The sequence below is a fragment of the Centroberyx gerrardi genome, chromosome 14 (assembly GCF_048128805.1).
Source record: "Centroberyx gerrardi isolate f3 chromosome 14, fCenGer3.hap1.cur.20231027, whole genome shotgun sequence".
Lineage (NCBI taxonomy): Eukaryota > Metazoa > Chordata > Actinopteri > Beryciformes > Berycidae > Centroberyx > Centroberyx gerrardi.
The window spans coordinates 6,036,569-6,062,712 of record NC_136010.1 but is presented as its reverse complement, the minus strand read 5'-3'; the positions used below and the strand labels follow the sequence as shown (position 1 = coordinate 6,062,712).

Below are 26,144 nucleotides of genomic sequence, written 5' to 3'. Positions count from 1 at the left end.
GAGCAGAGCCAGATTTGACATCCCAGTGACATCTCAGATTCAAGGGTTAGTGCTCCAGTTTCTGGCTTAGGAAAGAGTGCTGCATGTTCACAATTATTGAGAGAACTGTCCTGGGACACAGGAACAACATACTAGGGATGGGCATGAGTACTCGAGTACTCGAGTACTCGATTTGGATGTCAGTATTCGTTAAACGGTTCAACGTATAGAGTACTCGCATTTTTTTTTTTTGCTTTGTAAAAAAAACATATGTATATAATAAATATAAACGTAAATTGACCCTGTTCTATATTAAAAGTTTACATTTTTTGGACAGGACTGCTAGCAAAAATGTATGGTTTAATAGGCTAATTGAAGCCTGGTTGTTCAATAAATGAATTTCAAATTGCACTTGTTTTCCGTTGTTGGCCAATTTACATAAATGTGAAAGCATTAGATAGTAATAGATATTCTTACAGGTCTATAGCCTACGAAATTAACTGTTTAGCGTTAGCCAAACTTTGGTTCCGCTTGTGTGTTTCCAGTCGGACACGGACCCCTACCCGCATTTTCGCTTGGGTGTTAATTTCGGACCATATTCCTACGTTAGTTTTTTTTTTTGCGAGTACTCGAGTACTCTATAATAATTTAATAGAATATTGAAATTACTTAAAATGCCCATCCCTACAACATACATGAATTCCTAAATTGGGTGGCATTCCCCTTTAATAGAGGATCTTACTCCCACTGACTTGCGTAGCGAAGCTGGGGCTGGCACCAAACTGGCGGGTTTAGTGGATGGGTTGGCATAAAAGTGAAGGTAAGGAAGGAAGAGAAGAATAATAGGAAACTAGGGATGACAGAAAAGAGGGCAAGGGAAGAAGCTGCAGGAAAAAGAATAAATGTAAAATCAACAGCCTCCAGTTGGTCAAACCAGAGAGAGAGAGAGAGAGAAGAAGAATCAATAAAGGGAAGAAGAAAAGATGAGCTCAGTGAACTTCAGCTGACTCTTTACACATTACGTATTATTTGGCTCAACAGTTATACTTCCTTGCCAATTATCAGCTTTAATTACTTTATATATAGCGCAGTGATCAGGAGAGGAAACTGAGGCTTGGAATAACTAAACAACCGCTAAACAAGGAGATTCAGGAAGTCACCGGCTTCCTGGCTGCAGGAACCTCACCTCTCCAAACAATCCAAACTTTTCAGGAATTTAGAGAGACTGGCTGAACTCCCGACCTACATCCACACATTTTTTTTTATCCATGTAGGGTAGAATAACAGCTGAAATTTCTGGTTAAAAAAGCAAAACTTTTAAAATGGTGATGGAAAAAGTGGAGAAAAAAGAGATGGAATGGAAAGAGAGATGAAAGGAAAATAGAGGAAAAGAGAGCAAAGGTGTTTAATGAAAAGGGAAGGAAATAAAAAAGGGAAGGAAAGGAAAGGGAAGGGAAGGGAAGGGGAGGGAAGGGAAGGGAAGGGAAGAAAAGAAAGGAAAGGAAAGGAAAGGAAAGGAAAGGACATAAGGAAAGGAAAGGAATGGAAAGGAAATGACAGGAAAGGAAAGGAAAGGAAAGGAAAGGAAAGGACATAAGGAAAGGAAAGGAAAGGAAAGGAAGGCCAATTACAGGAAAGGAAAGAGACAGGAAAGGAAATGGAAGGAAAGGAATCAAGGAAAGGAAAGAAGAGAAAATTAAATGAAAGCAAAGCAAAGCCCGCAAGGAAAGGAAAGGAAAGGAAAGGGAATGGAAGGGACGAAAAGAAAGGAAAGGAAAGGAAAGGAAAGGAAAGGAAAGGACATAAGGAAAGGAAAGGAAAGGACATAAGGAAAGGAAAGGAAAGGAAAGGATGGCCAATTACAGGAAAGGAAAGAGACAGGAAAGGAAATGGAAGGAAAGGAATCAAGGAAAGGAAAGAAGAGAAAATTAAATGAAAGCAAAGCAAAGCCCGCAAGGAAAACAAGGAACTGAACAGGTGGTGGGATGGAGGGAGAAAGCAGAAGAAAGGAGGAAGAGGAAGAGAAGATGAGAGGAGAGATGGAAGGACAGGTGGACCGGCTTACATGTCCTCCGCGCAGAGGGAACAGGAGGATAAAGGAAAGGAAAAAAAGACGGAGGGGTGGACAGAAGGTAGAAGAGAGAGAAAAGAGAGGGAAGAGAGAAAGAAGAAGAAGAAGACGGGAGGGGAGGAGGAGAAGAAGAAGTTGTTCTAACTGACCTCAGCTCAGTCTCACTGTTTACAGAGTCTGACGTCTAAACCGGCGCTCAGCCTCCATCTGGGATCCCAGTGTAAATGTTTGGCTCACACACACACACACACACACGCACACACACACACGCACACACACACACATTAACACCGACACACAGCAAAGACACAGGAACACATGCAAACACAAACACACATACATGAACATGCCCTCATACACACACACACACACACACACACACACACACCATACTCGCCTCTTCAATCTATACACAAACTAGCATCTGCGCTCCTAAAAGCTCTGATTGTTTTGTGAACGCAGCCTCATTCTTCTTCGTGTAAATATATTGCGCAGTAGAGCGTGCCACTAAAAGGTTTTTGCAGAAACAGGCCGGCGTGTTGAACGCAGCGCTGTTTAAAGGATCTGAAAGCCTGACTGACAGCGGTGGATAACATTTACAAGGAGAAGCTGTTGTCGTGAATGGAGCGAAGTGTTTGTGTGAAACATCGGGACTAAAAGCTTGTTCAGAGAATAATATTTGGGTGCTGAGAGAGCGAACCATGGAGCAGGGAAACGGTGCTGAACGCAGCTCGGTCACCGTCTGATTCCATGAAAGAAGACTAGGAGTAGAGCTGGGCGATCCGGTTGAAGTCAACATCACGATAATCATAAGGATCTTTTTCAATATCGATACACTACCAGTCAAAAGTTTGGACACGTGCATTTTTCATGCATTTTTACTATTTTCCACATTTTAGAATAATAGTAAAGACATCAAAACTATGAAATAACACAAATGGAATTATGCAGCGACCAAAAAAGTGTTAAACAAATCAAAACTATCTTATATTTTAGATTCTTTAAACTAGCCGCCCTTTGCCTTGATGGAAAGGCAAAGGCTTTGGAAAGAAATTCATACATAGGCATCAACTTCACTGTTTATATTTGTCTAAGAAACAAATTTCAAGAATTTAAGCAGAAGCCTTTAGATCAAAATGGCTTTAAGAGAATGAAAAACATAGAACATTCAGTCGGATGTGTCCAAACTTTTGACTGGTAGTGTATATATCACCTTATGTATGCGAAATCACATGTTAAATAATCAAATGAATGTTCATCCAGTTAAACTGAATGGTAATGTTAGGACTGATGTCAAAGAAAACAGAAAATTTCAAATTATATTCCTACCATACTTCATTTTGTCAGAGTTTTTAAATCAAAAGTTGCTCGTTATCATCAATTTAGACAGCAGAATTGTATCATGATATCCCAAAATCATCGTATCATTACCATATGATTCCACTGAAAGACGATAAACGATAATATTGAATTATCGTCCAGTTTCTAATCATGAAAAACGATGCAAACACGGTCTCATATGCTGCATCGTCTTAATGTCTTAGCTTCACAAGGACAAGCTGCTCTGCTGAACGAAAGCCAAAAAACAGACTTTCATAAACCATTCTAAAAAAAACATTAGGCTAGATGAAGTTTTTTTAATCCTTCAAATACCTCCAAAATATAGAGGATCCAGTCTGTAAACCCAAACAAGGACTTTGGGTTAACTACTTTTCTTTAAAACACACCATGTTGTGCGATCAATCATTTTGTCTCTTATTGTGGAACAAAGCTCTTCATATCTTTTCGCTGTTGAATGCAGCCTGCTCTGAATCACTGCTGCTGAGAGATAACAAGACTCAACGCTTCACATGGAGAAGCAGTTCTGTTCAATACCGTCTCAAGGCAGATTGTCAATTTCATGTGTTTACAAAGGAAAGCTGTCATTTTGAATATATATTGAATGCAGCCTGCTCGTCATATTTCTCGTTTCATATTTTGTGACACTGAAAGCAGCCTCATCCTCATACAACATCAAATATTTTACTAGCTGCATACCTTGAAAATGTGTGCATTCAAAGCTCTAGTAGTCCATGTTCATATAAAATGTGCAGAATGCAGCTTGTTGACTCGAAATACAAACCCTGACAATAAAGGTTTATTGTATAATTCACCACACATATGTTTTGTGTAATATCGATTACTTGTGCTAAAAGTTAGCGGGTCACGAAGCTCGACAAGGAGCGGCTGTGATGCTGAATACAACTCTGTCCTTGTATTAAACTGAATAGACTGATGGACTAAAAATAGCTCCTGGCCTAGATACTGTTTTTTTTGCCCAGACGTTATGTAATTCTTCTCAATGAGAATCCTGCTTTAACAGGGTATCTGCAGCTTTCACAAAGACAAATTTAAGACCTTTTTTTAATGCTACCTGGATTGATTTTAAGACCAACTTAACTTCAATATAAAGAAACAAAAAGCTGACAAAAAACTGCAGATTTCCAAATGAACACAGCTTATGGAAGTTCTGAAACTACCAAAGGGCAGCTTAAGAAAATGGAAATTAATTGTTTTTGGGCATATTATCAAATTGTGCTTATTAAAGCAGATTAAATGAAAATAGGACATGTTTTGCATACTGTGTTAACCCTGTTCTGCTTTGCAAACCTACATACATAACACTATACCACCGAATGTAAACAATCTGATAATACCACTATTTGATTTTTATGAATAACTGAATTTAAGACATTTTAATTCTTTTTAAAGCCTTAAATTTAAGTAATTTAAGACTTTTTCAGACTTTTCAAAGACCCACAGATACCCTGTTTAAGATTAAAGAAATGGGAATTAGGGCAAAGTGAATCAGAAAAAAAGAAATGCAGGCATGAGTGTCGTGTTGCAAACGGACTTGTGGCTGGAAGGTCGGTGGTTTGAATCCCAGACTGGCTGGGAAAATCCGTCTGGGGAAAGTGAAGGAATAACACTCTCTCCCCTCCTTCGACAAACACCTTCATGGTGCCCTTGAGCAAGGCATCACACCCCGAACTGCTGTAATGGACCAGCAGCGGCAGACTGTAGTTGCACTGACCAGGTGGGGATGTGTGTCAGTGTGTGAATGTGAAGCAGGACGGTGCTGAAAAAGAGCGTGCATGCTCAGCAAACCTTCCCTGGGTAAATGAAGGTTTGTGTCCTGCAAAAACCCAAAGACAATTGGGTTTTTTGCACCGACTGACAGCTGGAATTTGCCCGTCACAAACAGATTTGGGTTTTGTGACCAAACCAAACAAAGAAATGTGCCTCAGAGCGTCACACACAGCAGGAAAAAACATGAAAAAAAACGACGAGTCAACCATTTTTCAACCATTGTTCTGGAAATGTTATCACTTTGGAAATGGTTTTTGCTCATTAGTGTCTCTAATATTAAAACAGGCAAATTCTATTGTTATTTTTGTCTTTATTTCGTTCCAACAGTTCTAAGTAATGACCCGCCATGCTCACTCTGGTTTTTGATGGCTGGAAGACTATTTTGGGACATAAAACCACTTTAGAAGATCATACTGAAAGAAGAGTGTGTGCCATCTCTCTTATTTGCATCATTGCAGGAAACCTCTTAACTCTAATTTCGGTGTTTTTCATTACTGTGCTTGAACGGGACTTGATTTTGAATTTTACATGTCTCTGTCTGTGTGTTAGCTTTGAAATCCATTCAAAACATATTCTGTCATTTTAACCCAACAACACGGGAGAGACCGAGAGTCTCATGATCCCTGGAGCGATCATTTGAAACACAAACCTGCAACTTCAAACAAAACCAAACAAAGTATACGAGCAGGATGAGCGTGTGATTTCTTTTCTTAATTTCTGGACAGGAAAATAAGGTTTGAAGATACAACATCAGACGCCATCTTGGTTTCCTGTACACTGTCTTACCATGGAGTGTCCCAGGATGAAGACGGGCAGGTCGGGGTAGCGGGACTTCATCAGGTCGATGTGCTGCAGGGAGTCTCTGATGTAAACCTGGAAGTCCTTGATATTCATCCTGTCTCCTTCACTCTGACCATGGCCAACTGGGAGAGAGAGAGAGAGAGAGGGAGAGAGAGATTGTTGAAGAGCTATCCAAGTGTGTGTGTGTGTGTAAGAGAGAGAGAGAGAGAGAGAGAGAGAGAGAGAAGATGGAGGGCATCAGGGAGGGGAGAGAGAGAGAGAGAGGAGCGAGGAAGAGAGCTGGGAGGAAGGTGAGTGCTGAGAGGGGGAAGTGGGGGGTGTGAGGTGGAGAAAGAGGGAGCAAGGTGATTGGAGGGAAGGAGGGAGGGAGAGAAGGAGGGGAGCAGAGGGGGCGATGGATAAAAAGAAGAAGAAGGAGGAGAAGGAGGGAGGAAGTGGCAGAGAGAGGTGGGAGGAAAGTGTGACTCCGGAGAGGGAAATGGAAGGCGTGAGGGAGGGAGAATGAGGGAGAGAGGAGAAGAGTGAGAAGGAGGGGAGGGAGGGAAGGAGAGGAGAGATGGAGAAAGGGAAGGAGGGATGAGAAGGAGGGGGAAAGGGGAGGGAGGGAGGGAGAGGTGAAAGAAAAGTGAGTCTTCAGAGAAGGAAATGGGAAGAGGAGAGGGAGAGAGAGGAAGGAGACAGAGAGAGGTGAGATAAAAGGGAAGAAATGGAGGCTGTGAGGGAGGAAGAGAAGGGAAGGAGAGAGGGAAGGAGAGAAATAAGGAAGGGAGGGAGGAGAATGGGATGAGAGGGAGAAGAAGAAGAAGAAGAAGAAGAAGAAGAAGAAAGACATGGAGGTGGAAAGGGAAAAAGGGAGATAGAAGTTGATCGAGGAGAAATGAAGGATGACAAAAAGAGAAGTCAGGAGAAAATGGAATGAGGGAAAGAGTGAAAGAAGGGCCGAGAGAGAGGAGTGAGAAGAAGAGAGAGAGAGGGGGAGAGAGAGAGGAAGAGGAAGAGGAGGAGGAGGAGGAGGAGGAAAGGGAGATGGAGGAGAGAATTGTGACTGACAGATTGAAGAGAGGATGAAATTGCTTCTCTCATCCTCATTACTGTCTCCGCAGACACTTTCAAATAATGTGTGTGTGTGTGTGTGTGTGTGTGTGTGTGTAATTTGTTAGAGCATTCCACAGCAGTAGGTTAGTGTGTGTGTTTGCATATGAATGTGTGTGCATATGATGGTGCGCGTGTGTGTGTATGCATTTATATGTGTGTGTGTGTTTTCCTCAAGCATTCTGCAGCAGTGGCTGAGAGGCGAGGTGGGTTGCCATGGCGACCATTGAACCATAACACCAGTGAGCTCCTAAACATTCACAACATGTGCAGCTCACGCCTTCTTCTTCTCTAGCTGTCCATCTCCCCCCCCGACAACACACACACACCACACCTTCTCTCTCTCTCTCTCTCTCTCTCTCACACACACACACACAAGCACACACACACACACACACACACACACACACCTTCTCTCTCTCTCTCTGGCTCACACTGACACTCACCTCTCGCTACTCTCTGCCTCTATCTGACTCACACACACTAATTCATTCCCTCTCTATGTGTCTGTGCGCTTAAGTGTGTGTCTGTGTGCATGTGTATGTTGTGTGTGTGTATTTATAAGTGCATGTGTGTGTATGTAGGAGCGTGTCTTGCCCCTGTGTTTCCTGTGTTTTCCTGCTCGTCAATACTGAGCCGATCACCACAGCCTGGAAATCGATGTATAATTACAGGAACAGTGAGCAACGGAGCGCTGCGAACTGTGATCAATACACACTATAATCCCTGTTACAGATCAATGGCATCACACTGTACACACACACACACACACACACACACACACACACACACACACACACACACAGCTATTGGTAGAAGAGTTGCAACAGGCAAAAACCAGCAGTGATATGAATATTCTTCCTGATATTTTCATGGAACAAACATGTTCCCAGTCCTCGTGCAAAAAACAAAATTCTATTCTATTCTATTTTTTTTGGTGCGTTGGCTAATATGGACAATCTTGAAATAGACAAAGATAGCCTGCAGTTTGTTTCTTCTTATTTTATTTTTCTTTCTTTGTTGGCACTAAACCTTACCCGTGCCAACAAAGAAAAATAAAATAAGAAGAAACAATGTGCGGGCTATCTTTGTTTACTTCCTGATATTTTCATAATGTGTTTAAAATTTGATGACCACCAATAAGGGAATTTTCAAGTGTCAGTACAATATCAAACAAGGCAAACAGTGGACAGTAACGAGACAGATCCATGGTGTCATTTTGAAAAGCAATATCGCCCCCCGCCAATGATGCAGTCAAACCTCTGAGCCAATCAGCAACAAGTATGTCACCTTGTTTAACACCTAGCCTCATACAGGTATGCATGAAAAGGAATATGAATACATTGTGTCCACATGGAAATGGAAAACAACACAAAAAAACACCAAATAACCCAAAACAACCCCAAAAACAAAACACAAAACAAACAAACACACACAAACCAAACACAACAACATTGACCTTTACTGATCAAGTGCCAAAAGTGAAGGTACATGATATAAATTAAAGATAGAAATTATATCACAGCCACAGCAAAAAAGTCCTTCATAATAATATTTTTTATAATAATATTTAGTATTATAGAGTATTACACCGGTGCCTGATAATTACACCGGTGCCTGATAAAACTGTAATATCATTAATGGTGCGCCATAAATACAGTAAACAAACACTGACATCAAATGAAACCTCTCTCATATTCCTTTATAATAACCCTGACAATGAAAGAACTTCCTTATAATAACATTAATAGGAGAGGAAACCACCAGCCACTGTAGCTTATGAATGAAAAAGATCCAGCACTCCTATAATTAGAATTAAATACCTGAGAGACTGAGAGAGAGTGTGAGAAAAAAAGAGATCTTGACTGCTGGGATTTCTTTCAGGAGCTGCAAGGTGTGTGTGTGTGTGTGTGTGTGTGTGTGTGTGTGAGAGATAAAACTAGCGTCTACAGGGACTTGTTCCAGTTCAGTATTTTCCACTGAACAGTGACATTTACTGAGAGTCACTAAACAAACTGGATCTCTGTTCGGCCTCAGTCAGCCTCATCTTTCACTCTCTCTTTATAAGAACTGCTGGGCTTTATTGAAAATACCGCCTCAGTAAATATTTTCAAATTTACACTCGAGACTTTCTATTTCTCTCTTCTTCTCCTCCTATTTCTCTCTCTCTCATTTTTTTAACCTTTATTTATCTATGGAAGTGTTTGCTGCACACACTCGCTGCACACACTCGCTCTTTTCCAGCAAAGTTCACACCCAGTGCAACCACAGTCTTCTACTGGGCCGCTGGGGGTTAAGTGCCTTGCTAAAGGGCGCCTCAGTGTTATTTCCCTTCCTCTGCCATGTTTTTCCTGCCACTCCATTGATTTGAAACAGAAATACACACTGCCATAAACCTAAATAGTATCAAAGCTATAAGATTTCCAATTTTCTTTACAATCCTTTCTCCCTCTCTCTCCCTCTTTCCCCCTCTTCATCCCATCTCTCTAGAATAGAATAGAATAGAATAATTGCCGCAAAACAAGGGCCAGTGGAAATTGCTTTTGGTCCAGCATAATGGAATGGACTGGAATGAATTAGCTCTGTTACATACATGGACACACAGCAATAAATACACATCCAATAACATATAATGGAACTGACAACATGCTGTAGTGCAGAACAGCAGAAGGTGCATAATGAGCAGGTAATGAGCAAGTGTTGAAATAATGAGGACAGACCTTAAACAAAGAGCAGAAGACAAGATGAGCTGAGGAAGTATTTTTCCATGTACTGCATGTAGACACTGAACATGGAACACACCTATGATAAAAAAGAGTAGTGGCCTTTTACTGATATTACTGTAAAGAGATGAAGTAACTCCGGTGTCGAGACTCGGACTCGTAGTTAATATGACTCGGTCTTGAATCGGCCTCGGATGAATTAACGTTACATAATATTATTGTTTTTATAATTATAATCTCTTCTAAGAAAGTGACCAGCAGCGAATGATACAATTTTCACAGTTGATAAAGTTATGCGCCCACCGAAAGGTTTAGTGACTGCTGATTGGTGATATGCCAACCACCCAACCAATGACTTTGTTTTGATTAAAAAAAAAAAAAAAAACTCACCATGTCCATATGTAACGTTACTCCTGCTCTCGCTCTGTCTTTCTCTGTCTTTTTTCCTTCGTCTTCGCCTTCTTAAATTGCTCAACGTTAACGTAACTGTTCATAATGTCTGCCAATTCTTCGGTATGGTTGTGGAGCAGTAAGAAAAAGTAGGTGAAATAGATTAATCCACTTCTAGTTAAGTAAAGGTGCAACTACTGTATGTTATGAACATAAACGAGCTGCCTACAATTAATTTTGTCCTCAAAACATGCTAATTTTGTTGAAATGTCTTTAGAAACCTTAGGCAACCTTAGAAATTTTAGGCAATAAACAAAAATATGCTATTTTAGTCAATAAATACAATGGTAGCCTTGGATAACACATTGCTATGGTATTGGTCTCGAATTGGACTCGTAGTTTTGCGGTCTTGGTCTCGACTCGGTCTCGACCCCCCTCGGTCTTGGTCTTGAATCGGACTCGATTCACCAATGACTTGATCTGGACTTGGACTCGACCAAGGCGGTCTCGACTACAGCCCTGCCAGTATGCACCTATCGCAGTAGCAGCAGCAGCATCCTCGTTTGAAGAGCATGAGGTTGTGGGTTTGTACCTGATGCCACAGGGTGTCAATGTAATGATCAGCTTTAAAAAATGTAGTCCTGTGTATTTAAATGAGTAGAGTCTGTGAGGGTTTGGGGTTTGATTCTTGTTGGATCAGCTCATACTATAAATGTAGGCACTCCTGATACTAAATCTAATAAAAAATCATGTATGCACTCCTGATACTGTAAGGTGCTTTGGATAAAGGGCAAAACAATCTGTTGCAACCTTTCCTACAAAGTGCATGAATAAAAAACAACCAAAAGAACGATAAGAAAAACCCTCTCTGATTCTACAAATGCTACTTATTCCTATCGAAGACTTAGCCTAGACTGTGATATACTGTCGGTTTGACTACTGTTGACAATATGCACTTATTGTAAGTGGCTTTGGATAAAAGTGTCTGCTAAATGACAATGTAATACAAAAGTACAAAAACAGCTACTCCTGTAGAATGTAGGACAAACTTTAACTGGGCTAAATTCATACTTGAGGTGCTTTGGATGAAACAGGCCATCAAATATCGATGCTATTAACCCTCATATCTCAATCTGAGCAGCAGTGTGGCCAAATTGTTAGAGAGACTGTCCTGTAACCAGAAGCTCACAGGTTTGAACCCCAACCTACTCGCTCATTGTAAGTCGCTCTGGATAAGAGTGTCAGCTAAATGCCTAAAATGTAGATTTGTGTGTGTTCTGGTCTCTCTCTTGTTTGAGCACCAAACCAGTTCTCCCAGTGCTGAGGGCTGTTCACTGAAACCAGATGAAGTTTCATTCACACTCGGCGAACACACAATGGGCTTCATGGGGAGATTTCCTTGACATTGTCTGAACTAAACCTTGAACTTAAAGAGAGAGAGAGGCACACCACCTACGCACACACACACACACACACACACACACACACACACACACAGAAGCACTGCAGCAGAACAATAGAGCAGCAATTCTATCACCGAGCCTAATTAATGTTCACCGACAGGCTTAGTTCACTCAACAATTAATGAAGCCTATTATCAAAGAGAGAGAGAGAGAGAGAAGAGAGGGGGAGAGAGAGAGAGAGAGAGAGAGAGAGAGAGAGAGAGAGAGAGAGAGAGAGAGAGAGAGAGAGAAATGCTAATTACTCAGTTCTCTTTGAAGAGCTGCCTAAGTTATTGTGTGTGAATTACTGGTGGAAGTGTGTGCATCCATGTGTGTGTGTGTGTGTGTGTGTGTGTGTGTGTGTGTGTGACTCACCGTGGTCGTGAGCGAACACCAGCAGGGACAGTTCCTTCAGTCTCTGTGCGATCTCATCGTACGGCCCACAATGCTCTCCTGCCCCATGGGCCACGAATACCAAGGCTCTAAGAGGAGGAGAGGAGGATAGGAGAGGAGAGGAGAGGAGAGGAGAGGAGAGGAGAGGAGGAGTGGAGGAAAGGAGAGGAGGTGAGGAGAGGAGAGGAGGAGAGGAGAAGAGAGGAGAGGAGAGGAGAGGAGGAGTGGAGGAGTGGAGGAAAGGAGAGGAGGTGAGGAGAGGAGAGGAGAGGAGAGGAGAGGAGAGGAGAGGAGAGAGGAGAGGAGGAGTGGAGGAGTGGAGGAAAGGAGAGGAGGTGAGGAGAGGAGAGGAGAGGACAGGAGAGGAGGAGAGGAGAGGAGAGGAGAGGAGGGGAGTGGAGAAGAGAGGAGGAGAGGAGAGGAGGAAAAACACAAGTAAACAAAGTTAATTCAAGTGTTCACAAACACAGACCTACACTCGGTCTCTCTCTCTCTCTCTCTCTCTTTCTCTCTCTCTTACACACACACACACACACACACACACGCACACACACACGAACACACACAGACACAAACAATCAGCTCATGTTGTTTGCATTTTCTCCATGGGGGCGTTGTGCTACTTTGATCGGGTTTATCAAACACTTCCAACGGATGCAAATCAAGCCGATCTCTCTCCATCAGGACGGGACTTGTTTGGGATGTGAAAGATGGGGAGGGGAGGAGGGGGAGGAGGAGGGAGGGAGATGCAGGACCTGATTGGATGGGGAGAAGCTTGAAAAATATGAACGATCCAATGCAAAGATAATCCCAAAATGCCTCATTGACCGCAGTTCAGGCTCCTGCGGGATTCTGCAAAAATCGCGTCGGCTGGGAATTTCTTTTCAACCCACAAAAGTTGAAAAAAAAAGTCAAAGAGAATTTATCGAGCAGATCTTTACTGTGACTATATGTGTGTGTGTGTGTGAGTGAGAGATACTGGAAAGAGAGATTGACAGACAAGAAGATAGAAAAACAAACAGAAAGACAGAGTAAGACGGGCAGAGAAAGACATCCTGTGTTTTGAGAGATAACAGCTATCATCCATCTGCCCGTCTGCCCACCCCAACACACCCTTATTTACCGTGCGAGCTAACTTGAAACAGACACTGAGGGAATCCGGCAAAACACTGCATGTGATCCAAAAACACACAGAAAACTGACACACAGTCCTTCTAGCCGAGAGATTCCTGCGCTCTTTTCCTGGAATATTCATAAGTCTACCCTAAAAAAAAAACATGGAAAACAGCTTGGTTTTCTGAAAATTGCGATAAAAACATGGGCAAAATGTAGACTGAGGTTTTTGTCACTGAAGAGTTTTTATTTGGAATTTGCATTTGTCAAATAAATAATTGCATAGCGCTTAGTAGCTTCATTCTACATTCAGTGAGCCAGTTCATTCACTTCAAACCAGCTGATGGAAATGTACTGAACCTAATCCTCATTTTCATCTTTTGCAGACATTTGCAAAAGTTCGCTTAAAATTCACGTGACATTTGAATGGGAAAATACAGAAACTACTGATTATGTCACATGACCTCTGAACTTTGCAAATTCAGCCTCGGAGGCAAACTGCTGTCAGACCCAGCTGCCGTTCTGACACAGTTTAAGAAACAGATGTGGATATTCTAATAACTTCATACCTCGGTTTTTTCTTCTTCACACGTAGGCATTGGGACATTTGTTTAGTTTTCACACAGGGGAAAAAAAACTGAGGCAGGATGCTATTATCAGGAATATCACAGCTGCAAGATTATTGGCGACATTATCCTGATATTTTTCAATATATTGTGATAACAATTATTTATCATGATTATGATGAGTATTGATAGATTAAGTCAAAAAAAGATCTTACTGCAGTTTTTGCAACTTATATCAATATCTTGACTATTTTCAACAACAGCTAAATGAAGTGAAATGTTTCAATGTTGCCAATATACCAATTTTCTATATTTAATTATGGAAACAGGCTATGATTATACACAGTTAGGTGTGCAGCCCTATCTTTGGGCCATTTGCGGACCATTTTTGATAAATGACTCTATACCTTTGCATTTTTATAGCACTTCCATAGCCACATTACACAGTGTAATGAATTTGTTTCTCTACATATTTTACTTTTTACTTTCTACTATTTTAATTTTCAGGTTCAGTATTGTGCTAAAACACAGTGTAAAAACATCAGGATCATCTGCTCTTGCCACAAAATATACTGTAAACAGGTGAGTCCAGGTGAAAGCTGTGATCCCTTATTGATTTCACCTGTTCAATCCACTTCAGTCATGATGAAGAGATGAAGATGAAGGGGAAGAACAGGTTAAAGAAGGACTGTTTAACCACCAGACAGTTGAGATGCAGACTGCAAAAAAGGGGACATAACTTCACTTAAGCTGGTCCTCAAATGACGAGTGGACGTTAGGGAAGTAAATCGTTGTTTACCTTCACATTTTGCCTAAAATCTCCACTCAGAAGCTTTTGGTCATTTGTGCCAACATGGAGGCAGGAATCCCCGCTCATTTTGACTCAGATCTCCACCCGCATGTCGGGCAGCTCCGAGGCAAAGGTTTTTTTTATGTAGGTGATAAGTTTTACCACCTTGCTTGTATCAGCGCATATTAATCAGCGCATATTAATCAGCGCACCAGCTCTGCGGCATTGAAGCGCTCCAAATGTTCTCTCCCTAAGTAGCAGCAGTGCTGAGAAGCCTGTGAGAGCTTCAATCAGCACCAGCACACAATTAGCCCAAATGTATTCAGCGACAGAGAAAAGGGAACGGAGTGAAACAGGGAGAAAGCGAGAGAGCGAGGCGGCGGGGGAAAAAAAAAAAAGAGTAGAATAAGAGTAGCTGTTCATCAAGCTTCATTAGCAAATCACTCTGTTCTGATTTCTCTGCATGCTCTTTCCCTCCTTTTAGAAACGCAGCGCCTCAGGCTAAGGCTTCCTCTGCACTTGTTGGCTGAGAACCAGTGTGTGTGTGTGTGTGTGTGTGTGTGTGTGTGTGTGTGTGTGCCCGCTACAGTATGTGCGTGCGTGTGAATGAGTGTCTTTGTATGTAACACACATGCTGAGGGGCAGTAGGGGTTCAATGGGGCGAATCTGGATGCATTGGAGAGAGACTGTACAGCTTCTCTCGCTCTCTCTCTCTCTCTCTCTCTCTCTCTCTCTCTCTCTCACACACACATTACCTCTCTCTCTCTTTCTTTCTCTCTCTTCTCCTTCTCTCATTCTCAATTTCGATTTCAACTAAAATACATCTGTGTTGCCAAAGCATATAGAGTGCGGAAATAACGGTAACAAAAATAATGCATTTTATTTATAAGTGGCTTGCAAGTCACCCAAGGACACTGTACACTGAATCATTAAAATGAGAAAAAGGAAGAAAGTACCAAAGTAAAAGTAATACTAATAAAATGAAAATAGAAAGAAGAAGAAAATATACTGTTACATAGAGAAGTAACCGCAGACACGGTTTTAAAAAAATCACAGTATTAAGGGAAATTAGATTTAATAAAAAGAAAGAGAAACATCTGGTAATATCAATGCATGCATGGCTTGCTGCTGTTTAGGAGACAGTTTTGTATTTTGCTCTTCACACTCCCGTTCATCTCTTCCTGCCAGTGAGCAAACCAAACACCTAACTTTTGCTCACACCCTTCTCCGCTGCAGCACCTCTTTGTGTTTTAGACTGATAAGCCCGGTGTATTTTTACATAAAAATCTTGCCTGGTGCAGCTTTAAATTATGAATTTATAGGCTAAAAAGATGTTTTTTCTGCTTATTGTGCCTTGCTTTGTGAAAGGAGTATAGACAAACGAAGCTGCTAGCCATGCAGTACTTTAATCTTCCCCAACAAGAAAGGAGGCTTTTCATTTCTCTTGCTCTCTCTCTCTCTCTCTCTCTCTCTCTCTCTCTCTCCCTCTCTCACCTCTCATGGGAACTGGAGACCCACTTGTCTCCCACATTGTTTCCCTCGCTCGAACGACATGGCTTATACCCAGGCTTATTAAAACTCACTTCCAAGAACCTAAGAACCCATGAGAGAGGGAGGGAGAGAGGGAGAGAGAGAGAGAGAGAGAGAGAGAGAGAGAGAGAGAGAGAGTCCAGTCCTCCCACTGGCTCAACTCAAAGCTACTCCCCAAACACCCACAGGCCCTAAAACAAAGCCAAGACCCTAATCCCCTTAATGCGATGCTGACTGGCCACTCGAAGATTATTTAGGAATTTACTAACCTGCTAACTGCGCTAAAATGCCGCACATATGTCAAAATATGAGGGCAACCTTCCCAATACTGGACAGACTTTTGCACAATCCATTTTCCCTGTCTGAGGGCTTTAAAATAAAAACAACTACAGCCAGTGATGTGCATTTATATTATATTTACATTTTATCTGATGGTGACTTATGGTAAAAGCAGCAGGATTCCCACCTTGGCCCTTAAAATTCCTTGACTTTTCCATTAATTTGCACAACTGAGTCAGAGCGTTTCCATGACCCAACAATTTTCATTCCTTCCCAATTTGTTAATGTTATTTTTCTAAACATGGATAAACAGTCTGGTTTCCACTGCAGCTGGCCTTGCTGGGGAGAAAAGCAGCTGAGTATCATCTAATGCGATAAATTTGTGAAACAAGTTGTAAAACACAGTCCGGTATATTCCTGGAGAGTTACCCATTTGTAAAATTCCCTGATTCTCCCTGACTTCCCCACAGAAATGATCAAATTCCCTGACTTTTCCCTGTCTGGAATATACAGTGATGTTCCGGAAATTGCATGATCAGTGGGAATCCTGTCCTATAAAGTCCCTCATGCGGTCCAGCATTACAAACACATGTTTCATGACCAAGCTTTGTTCAAACCCACAGAGCTTTATTTTAACTTCTAGTCAAGATCCCAAGGTTTCCAAAGATACCAAACATGTCAGGCTGAATTACAGGGAAACGTGTAGAAAATGATGCACAAGACATCTAGAGTTTTTCCATTTGTTGTAATGGTGCAGCCATAAAAAAATGGTGTCTTGGGTTTGAATATTTCACTCAATATAAGCAGCTGTAGCTTCAATGTTCAAATGTTAAAAAAAAAAATCTTTCTAACTTTGAAGATACTTAACTGACTTAAGAGTACATAACATACTACATACTAAGAGTACAGAACATACTTAAGAGCAGGTTTAAGGGGAAACTCAGGGTCTAAGGGGTTAAGGAGAGTTTTGCCCCTTTATTTCAGTTATGCACTTACACTCCTTAAACTTCCCTTAGCCTAGCCCTGATTCTAACTCTAACCTCTGCATAACTTCAAGTAATCACTACTAAAATGTCCTCACTTTCCTCATCTTTGTATATCCTTGTGAGGAAATTTGGTTAAAACTGCAGTAGGACAGGTATTTATGCAAAAAATTCTTCAGATGCTATAGATTCACCCTGTTATCTGGTGTCAGTTCGGGACACTTTTCCGCTCACAGGAAGTGACAAATCGAAACTTAAGAGCGAAATCCAAACTGTCTCATAAACTGCGGTGAGCGAGAGTGAAAGCTGGAGATCTGTCCCTCTCTCATCTCTTTGGTTTCCTTTGGTATAAAGCATCGCAGAGCGGCCGGTGGGTAAACATGGGCGAGCTGTGTGATGTTTACTGACCTCACATTAGAGGATTTCTGGGTATTGAAGTCCATAAAATACAAACGGTTACGTCTGGCTGCCATTTGGAACTTGCAAAATTGCCTAATGCAGCTTTAAGGTTAGAAGTAAAGAGACATCAAGGCGCGCACACACACACACACACACACACACATAGAGAGCCAGATCTAACTGACATGAGCAGTCTGCACCGGTGTGTGTGTGTGTGTGTGTGTGTGTGTGTGTGTGTGTGTGTGTGTGTGTGTGTGTGTGTGTGTGTGTGTGTGTCCAGACTAGGCAGGAGCCAGAGGACGAGACAGAACGACCGAACGCATGGCATGTTAATCTGATTAATGGACTTAAACTGCTCAGAACTTCAGGGTCAGGGTTTGTGTGTGTGTGTGTGTGTGTGTGTGTGTGTGTGTGTGAGAGAGAGAGAGAGAGAGAGAGAGAGAGAGCGTGTGTGAGGGGGAGAGAGAGAGAGAGAGAGAGAGATAGAAAGCCAATAAAGCTTGTTGAATTGAATTGAATTGAGAGAGAAAGAGAGAGAGAGAAAGATATACTGTATGTTACTGAGTGCTCTTTGAATAAATTCCCAAGGTACTTTCTGTGCATGTGTGTGTCTGTGTGTGTCTGTGTGTGTGTGTGTGTGTGTGTGTGTGTGTCTGAGTAAGAAAGAACCACAAATTACTGAGTGTTCTTTGAAGAGCTACTCAGGGGACTTAATGTATGTGTGCATGTGTGTCCACATGTGTGTGTTTGCATGTGTGTGTGTGTGTGTGTGTGTGATTGTCAGGGCTGTTAAGTGCTGACTCAGTGAATGTGCTGCTAGGAGTGTGTTAAGTATGGAGATACAGAGGGAAAGATTAAAGACAGAGAGAGAGTATGAGAGAGAAGAGAGGACCAAAGATAGAAAGAGGAGATAACGAGACGTGTGTGTGTGTGTGTGTGTGAGAGAGAGAGAGAGAGAGAGAGAGCGAGAGAGAGAGAGAGAGATACAATGAAAACAACTGTTTCACATATTGTACTGTTCTGTTCTCTGGATATTAGATATTTTAATACTTTTCAAGGCATCAAATTGAGATAATTTAGACTTGCAGACTTGCAGATTCCCTGAAGAAAAGGAAGATAAAATGCAGCGGGAGCAACAGAAAACAGAGAGAGAGAGAGAGAGAGAGAGAGAGAGAGAGAGAGAGAGAGAGAGAGAGAGAGAGAGAGTTGGGGAGACAGATTCGAAAATGAGATGTAGAGAGTCAGGGAGAGAGGGAGAGTGTGACCCAAGTGTGACAAACAGGTATGAAAAAGAAAGAGAGAAAATGAGGACAAGTTGAGAAAAAAGTGTGTGAGAGAGAGAGAGAGAGAGAGAGAGAGAACCAGGCAGAAAAAAAAGGAAAGGGGAGAGGAAGAGGAAATTGGAGAAAGTGTGACAGAGGCAGAGGCAGACACACACACACACACACACACACACACACACACACACACACTGTGAGTTTCCCTGCATCCATTTCACACAGCAGGAGAGTTTCCACCAGTGAGTGATAGGAAAGAAAAAAATGGAAATTGAAAAACGACGCACAAAGATGAAAGTGTTGTACAGCAGAGAGAGAGAAAGGCTTCAGGCCCATTTCATGTTTAAATATATAACTTCTATTTAAATTTAGATCTTCTGTACATCCGTTAATGTGAACACACACATTGTTTGCACATCCTCTTTCTCATGCTCTCATAATCCTCTCAAAGTTATGCAAATATTTTGCTATTTTTCACATTTTTTATATAATTTACACCTTTTTCAGATTGTTCTGCTACTACTAATTCTACTGCTGCTATTTTGCACCTCCTGTTAATGCTGGAGTCCGTACTGTTTTGCACATTTTCATTTCTTTGTAATACTGTAATACTGTAATAGTGCTGGAACGGTCAGTTGTGTTTATATAACCCCCATTTGCACTATTCTTATTCATATCCTACTTTTCTTTGATCTATCCTGTTACTCCTTGCTGCTGCAACGGCCCAGTTTCCCCACAGGGATCATTCAAGTTTCTTCTTCTTTCAATCTAATCCAATCTACTATTTAATGTATCTATAAAGTAAAATCAGAATACAATGAATGAGAAAATCTGATGGAGCCTGGTGGCAAAACACAGCAAAACTCCCTCCAGTGTCTTAACATTAAATGTTGCATTTTCTGTTTCTAAAAATGAAGCTCACATTACACATAGACCGCATTAGTTCCTGTTGCAAAGAGGATGTTGCTATATACTTTCCCACGAGGCCAACTGATGTGAAGGTGAAACTATGCAGTGAGAAGAGTGGAACTGGAATAAAGTTGTGTATTACTTGTAAAGCAAAAGCAAAATGCAGTGAGAAGAGGCCGGTATGGAGGCTGCCGGTCTTCTCAGCGATGGTCTCATTTGTTTACGGTAATTATACTAAATGAATGTAGTAATGATTTATTGATGTTAAAACGTTGTACCTTTAAATATATTTCAATATGAAATAGATGTGAAGCCTTGCAGTGTGTGGGAAAATACTCTGAAATCATTACTAAGTATTAGGAACATCATGATAATTACACACCGATTTGCACAATCCACACCTCAGTCTGTTTCATTTCGAGGCTGTTTGGTGATGTTGCTGATTCAGGAATTTAAGCTTATTACTGATGCAGTCAATAAGTCACTTTGGATAAGAGCTTCAGTGAAATGCCTGAAGTGCAGGATGAAAATTGTGAATGTAAAACTTAAAAATCCCTCTCCAACCTGTCTCCTCCTCTCTCCTCCTCATAAACTAACATTAAATGATCATTAAATCACCTGGTCTGTAAATTTCACAGAAACACCAACTGGCCTTAACATTTTATACGTTCTGAGTATTATTCAGGCAAATTTTCCCCCAAGGCACAAACAAGCAGGAGACCAATATTTTGAAATAGCCCTGTTATCATTATGAAGTTCCCACCAAATGAAAATGACAGGCGTAACGTTGGCAGAGAGGAGCGGGGAAATTAAATAGTCTAAAAGAAGAAAGACAAACAGAGCGAGCCGGCCTTGTTTGGGAAGGAATCTCGTCCAGACGCCATCAGCTAAAACATCAATAACAGCATGACCCACTTAAACCTGCAGGAAGCTCTGTGTGTGTGTGTGTGTGTGTGTGTGTGTGTGTGTGTGTGTGTGTGTGTGTGTGTGTGTGTGTGTGTGTGATAGAGAAAGAGATATACACTACATGAACACAAACGTCCACCAATCTGACACCGATCTGGGTTCATCGCCTTGATAACCTCTTGTTTTGTGCTTGTGTGTGTGTGTGTGCTTGTGTGTGTATGTGTGTGTGTGTGTGTGTGTACACCGGCCTCCATATGAGTTCACAACCCCAGATAGATGATCTATTGGCAGATCTGTCAATCATTGCAGAGGCCCCTCCCCCCCGCCCGTGCCCCTTTCACCTACTTCCTGGTTCTAGTGAAAGGGCCTTTCAGAAGCCCGTGACCTTTGACCCCGTCTCGTCCTCATCTCACTGACAAATATGTAAACTAAGAATAGTTATGTTTTTGTATATTTTGGCAGTTTTCCTGTCATGTTATTTATTATACAACATTGTAGGAGCAGGGTGGGAATATTTCACCAATCAGTTTGTCTATTCTTCCAGCAACTAAGAATAGACAAACCAGTTAGTTTCCTCCCCGTCTCTTTCATTGAACACAGACTGCAGGGGAATCCAGGAGAAACCTACAAGCCTGTTTTGAATTTTAATATTAAAATCAACTTGGTTTAATTCTATATATTTAGGACACTGAAAAACGTGAGAGAAACAACATAAAAGAAACAGAAAGCACAGCTGTGCAGGTGAACAGCAGTGGGACATCACTGTTATCCAAAACAAAACAAACTAAACTGAAAAGCTTCCAAGTCTGAACAAGAATTAGGGCTTTGATTGTGTAAAAAGTAGGTGAAACGACAAAAGTCAATATCAGGAAGGTTATCCTAATATTTTGTTCGCTCAATGTATGTTAGTTATTTAATCTATACTGCCATTTGTTGATGTCATTACTGTCCTTGTGGGACATTTCAACTTATGACAGATCAATATTTGTTCCAGACAAAACAGACCTAGGAGTGATTAACTAATTTATTCCCAAGTTTACTGTTTCTGTAACTGTTTCTGGAACACAAAACATCAGGACCACCTTCCTAATGCTGAGATGCAATCAAACAGTTGCCTCAAGGCTTGAAAATGCCTCCACAACCCGCCTCCTCCCCTTCACCTACAGCTGCTGTTCACGACTGAAGGGGATTTTAACAGGTGAGGGATCATGACTTTCACCTGCACCCACCTGGTGTCCCTATACTGTTGTCTGCTGCAGTATCAGATATAATCAGAATCTGAATATTATAATTTAATCTTAATTTAAAAAACATCTTTGCACTGTAAAGAGAGATGATTCAATTTTGATTTCCTAGAACCACGACAGAAACTTTTTTTTTCAGTCCACCTGCCACAGACTCACGGATTCCAAAATCCACCTGACAATTTCACTATCACACTGACCAAATGTGATGTTTGAAACAGAACTGGATGCCTGAATAAAACCTGAATACCTGCCAAAGTGGTTGGTAGAGAAAACTAATTTACATACCAGCTCCTGTCATAATTTATCCTCATTTATCCTGGTGGCTGGAGATACTTTCCCTCCCTGCCTGCAACTGATATTCTGCTCTAACATCACTTCTCCCTGCCAAACTGCCAAACTGATGCAGCAATCAGTCCAAAGCCTCTCTTTTGGAAAAAAAAATATTTCCGTGGGTGTTTCCCATCCGCTCAGCATGAGATTTAATAATAAGCAGTCTGCATTATTTCCGCCTTTTTTTTACTAAACAAACAATCCACGCAATAAACCGTCTGGATGCTGTTGGTAGAAGCGGTTGAGTCAATAACAGTAGGCCTAGCATATACCCAAAGGCTGGCTGTCACCATGGTTACAGCACATCGAAACACAGCTGTGGTGATGATGATGGTGAAGGTGATAGTGTAGTGATGAGGAAGATGAAGGCCACATCGATGTTGGCGGTGGGGATGAGGAGGAGGGGGGGAGAAGAAGAAGAAGCAGAAGAAGGAGAAGGTAACGAGGATGATGGTAATGATGAGGACAAACACCATAATGAAGATGATGATGAAGATCACATTGATGTGGGTAAGGGAAGAGAGTGGGTGTGGGTGAGGAAGAGAAGAAGAAAAAGAAGAAGAAGAAGAAGAAGACGGTAAGAACGATGATGGTAATGATGATGACAACCACCATAACGATGATGATGGTCACACCGATGTTAGTGGTGGGGAAGAAGAAGAAGAAGAAGAAGAAGCAGAAGAAGAAGAAGAAGAAGAATGTAACGAGGATGATGGTAATGATGATGACAAACACCATAATGATGATGATGATGAAGATCACATCGATGTTGGTAAGGGAAGAGAGTGGGTGTAGGTGGGGAAGAGAAGATGAAGAAGAAGAAGAAGAAGAAGAAGAAGAAGAAGAAGAAGACGGTAAGAACGATGATGGTAATGATGATGACAAACACCATAATGATGATGATGATGAAGATCACATCGATGTTGGTAAGGGACGAGAGTGGGTGTAGGTGGGGAAGAGAAGAAGATGAAGAAGAAGAAGAAGAAGAAGAGGAAGAAGAAGAAGACAGACGATAATGATGATGGTAGTGATGATAACAAACACCATAATGATGATGATGGTCACACCGATGTTAGTGGTGGGGAAGAGAAGAAGAAGAAGCAGAAGCAGAAAAAGAACGAAGAAGACGGTAATGATGATGACAAACACCATAACGATGATGATAGTAAACAGTCGTCGCTACGGCAACTGCAGCTGTGCGTATGAAATTATCCCAAATGTGAAAAAGATTCAATTTCCTGTTTTCAGAAAGTCTGAAAATTCACCAAAACTCAATTTATTCATCATTTCATACAGTTTATCATCTCAGAGTTGTAGTCATGCTGAAACTTAATGGAACAGACGGGTACATGCGTTCGTTTGAGCATTTTAAAAACATCCACAGAATTTCTCCCATTTCCAATTATTGCCTGACTTCTAATGCTAAGTTGTATCTACAGAGCCAGAGATTTCATGCTTCATCTCCAGTGGTTCTGAAGCGCTGCGTCACACTCTGTTAAATTACTAATCTGACAGGAGCGAGGGAGTAGGAGTGAGTCTGGCAGAGGCTCCGTCCGCCCGTTAACACCACAAAAACCAAAAAAAAAAACCATATTATTTTTGAAAAATCACAGTGCAGTGGCATGTCAGGAAATGTGCATTCAGATCATTTATTTTACGCTTAAAAAACTTCAATGTGCTGTACGACAGACTCTGCGATAGACAACAAAGCGCCGCCATGTTTGTCACTTGCTCAGCAGTTTTGCAGCATGGTGACTTTTCCTGTGTAACTGTGATATTGTGACAGGAACTTTGGATGGCGGAGTGTTTGGGAGGATGCTGATTTTACTCACTACTACTGAGGATTACGCTCTGATAGGATGACGCAACACAACACAACACAACAGAAGACAGGACTAGTGTTAGACCGATACAGACTGCCGATATAATGGGCCGATATTGGCTTTTAATAAAGATAACGAGGGAGAAAAATAAAGGTGCGAACTGGAACTGAAAAGAAGAAGCATATATGGTTCTTTGGGATATTAAAAGGTTCTTAATTCTTCATTATTGGATGGTGAGTGATGACATAAATGTGGAAAATAACCAAACACCTCCATAGTACAGTATATATTGTGCAATTGCAAATGAGGCTATACAAGGGCAGATAAACAAAAACTCCCAAGAACCATTTTCAGTTTCAGTTCGCACCATTATTTTTCTGTGTGTAGGTTTAGGGTAAACTTTACAGGAGAGGAGAGTGGTCCTAACTTTGATCAACTGTTGTAAATATCTTTTGGTACTGTCATCACATAAATGCACAAATATTTACACTACTAAATCTCCTCAAGAGCTTTTACTTGATATATCTGTAGATCTAATTTTTGCCTAAAATTTCAGTTACGCCCTTCTGGATCCAAGCATATCGGCCAGTCAGTGTTGTACAGTAGGTATGATTTTACTTAACAGCTTCTAACCCTAACCCACCTAAAATAATTGAATTGCTATATGGCTTTCAATGGAGAGCTTTAGTGTTTTTGTGTCCCATGATGGTCTAAATGCAGTTTCAGAGGCTTTTCCACCCTGATAAGAATACAATTCTGTGGGCAACATTGTATCCTCATGATTTTTTTGATTTTTTTTGCCAAGAAAATGGTCAAATTCAAATATACAGCACAAGATATCGACACAAAATATCGGCTATCGGGAGCTTCGGTCTAAAAATATCACTCTCAGCCTTCAAAAACCAAAAACCCCATGTCGGTCGAACTCTGCACAGCACAACATGCCATTTCATGCACTCTTTCACCCAAAGCACCTTTCAGCACCTCGAGTGCATACATCTCTAGCATGGCTGCTCTCCAGTGAGAATGCTCTTATATAAGCCAGCCAAAGCCTTGGATCTAAAACAGTTACAACACAGGAGGATCTGCAGCTATTTTAAGCCCCCAGTGACTCAGCTCTTTCCTTCCAAGAACCATATCTTCCAGGCAAGCAATATTGGCCCAAAAAAACTGCTATTTGACTCTAATTGCACTTATCGGTTTATTGAACCTTCTGTCAGGGGGAGTTGGAGACTTTTGTGCTGTTGCTTTTTTTTATTTCCGAGGCTTAACTCTGTCTAGAAAGGCTGCAAGCTCTAAATATGTGAGTAGGTAGATTTTTGTTAGTGTTTGAGTGTGTGCATTCAGCAACTTCATCACTCAAGGGCCTCCCTCTAAGAGGAAGTCATTGCATCAACGGCAACTACAAGTCACATGTTAGTCCCACTGCCTGTGCAGAACCAAGTCATTTTGCATTTTAACAAGAACTGGCAGTGTGAATCAGGAGGAGAAGTTCAATTCCACCCACTAATACAAAAAAACTCAAGGTTTGCCGCTCACACACACACACACAAACATATGCACACACATACTGTATACACATGTATGCAAGCATCCGTTTGTAGAAATACAGAATGAATGCAGGATAAATGCAAAAAAGCACGCAGGTACGCACACACACACACACACACACACACACACACACACACACACGCTAGTTATGGTAACCTATGAGCCATGGTTTATTACACAGCAAAGCCACAGACACAGTGTCAGTTAATGAGTCACGGCTCTGCTGCATGAGGCTGTGTGTGTGTCTGTGTGTGTGTGTGTGTGTGTGTGTGTGTGCTTGACTCCAGATGTTTCCAGCACATCTCTCTCTCTGTATGCGTAGTTGTGCGTAAGCGTTGCGTTTGCAGCTATTTGTGCCGTAACCCAGTTTCAGAGTGACATCTGTGTTGCGTTTCATACTGCGCCTCTTCCACATGTGGAG

At 41.4% G+C, this 26,144-nt stretch overlaps 1 protein-coding gene across 2 annotated transcripts in view; it reads right to left on the bottom strand.

Moving 5' to 3' along the window:
- The window catches only part of mgll (monoglyceride lipase), a 44,464-nt gene that overhangs the window by 13,384 nt on the left and 4,936 nt on the right, over positions 1–26,144 (bottom strand). For both annotated transcript variants that reach the window (XM_071906826.2, XM_071906825.2), the window contains 2 exons: positions 12,003–12,109; positions 5,966–6,102 (listed from right to left, as the gene is read on the bottom strand). In XM_071906826.2, the coding sequence (XP_071762927.2) occupies positions 5,966–6,102; positions 12,003–12,109 (244 nt within the window). The remainder of the gene's footprint in view (positions 1–5,965; positions 6,103–12,002; positions 12,110–26,144) is intronic.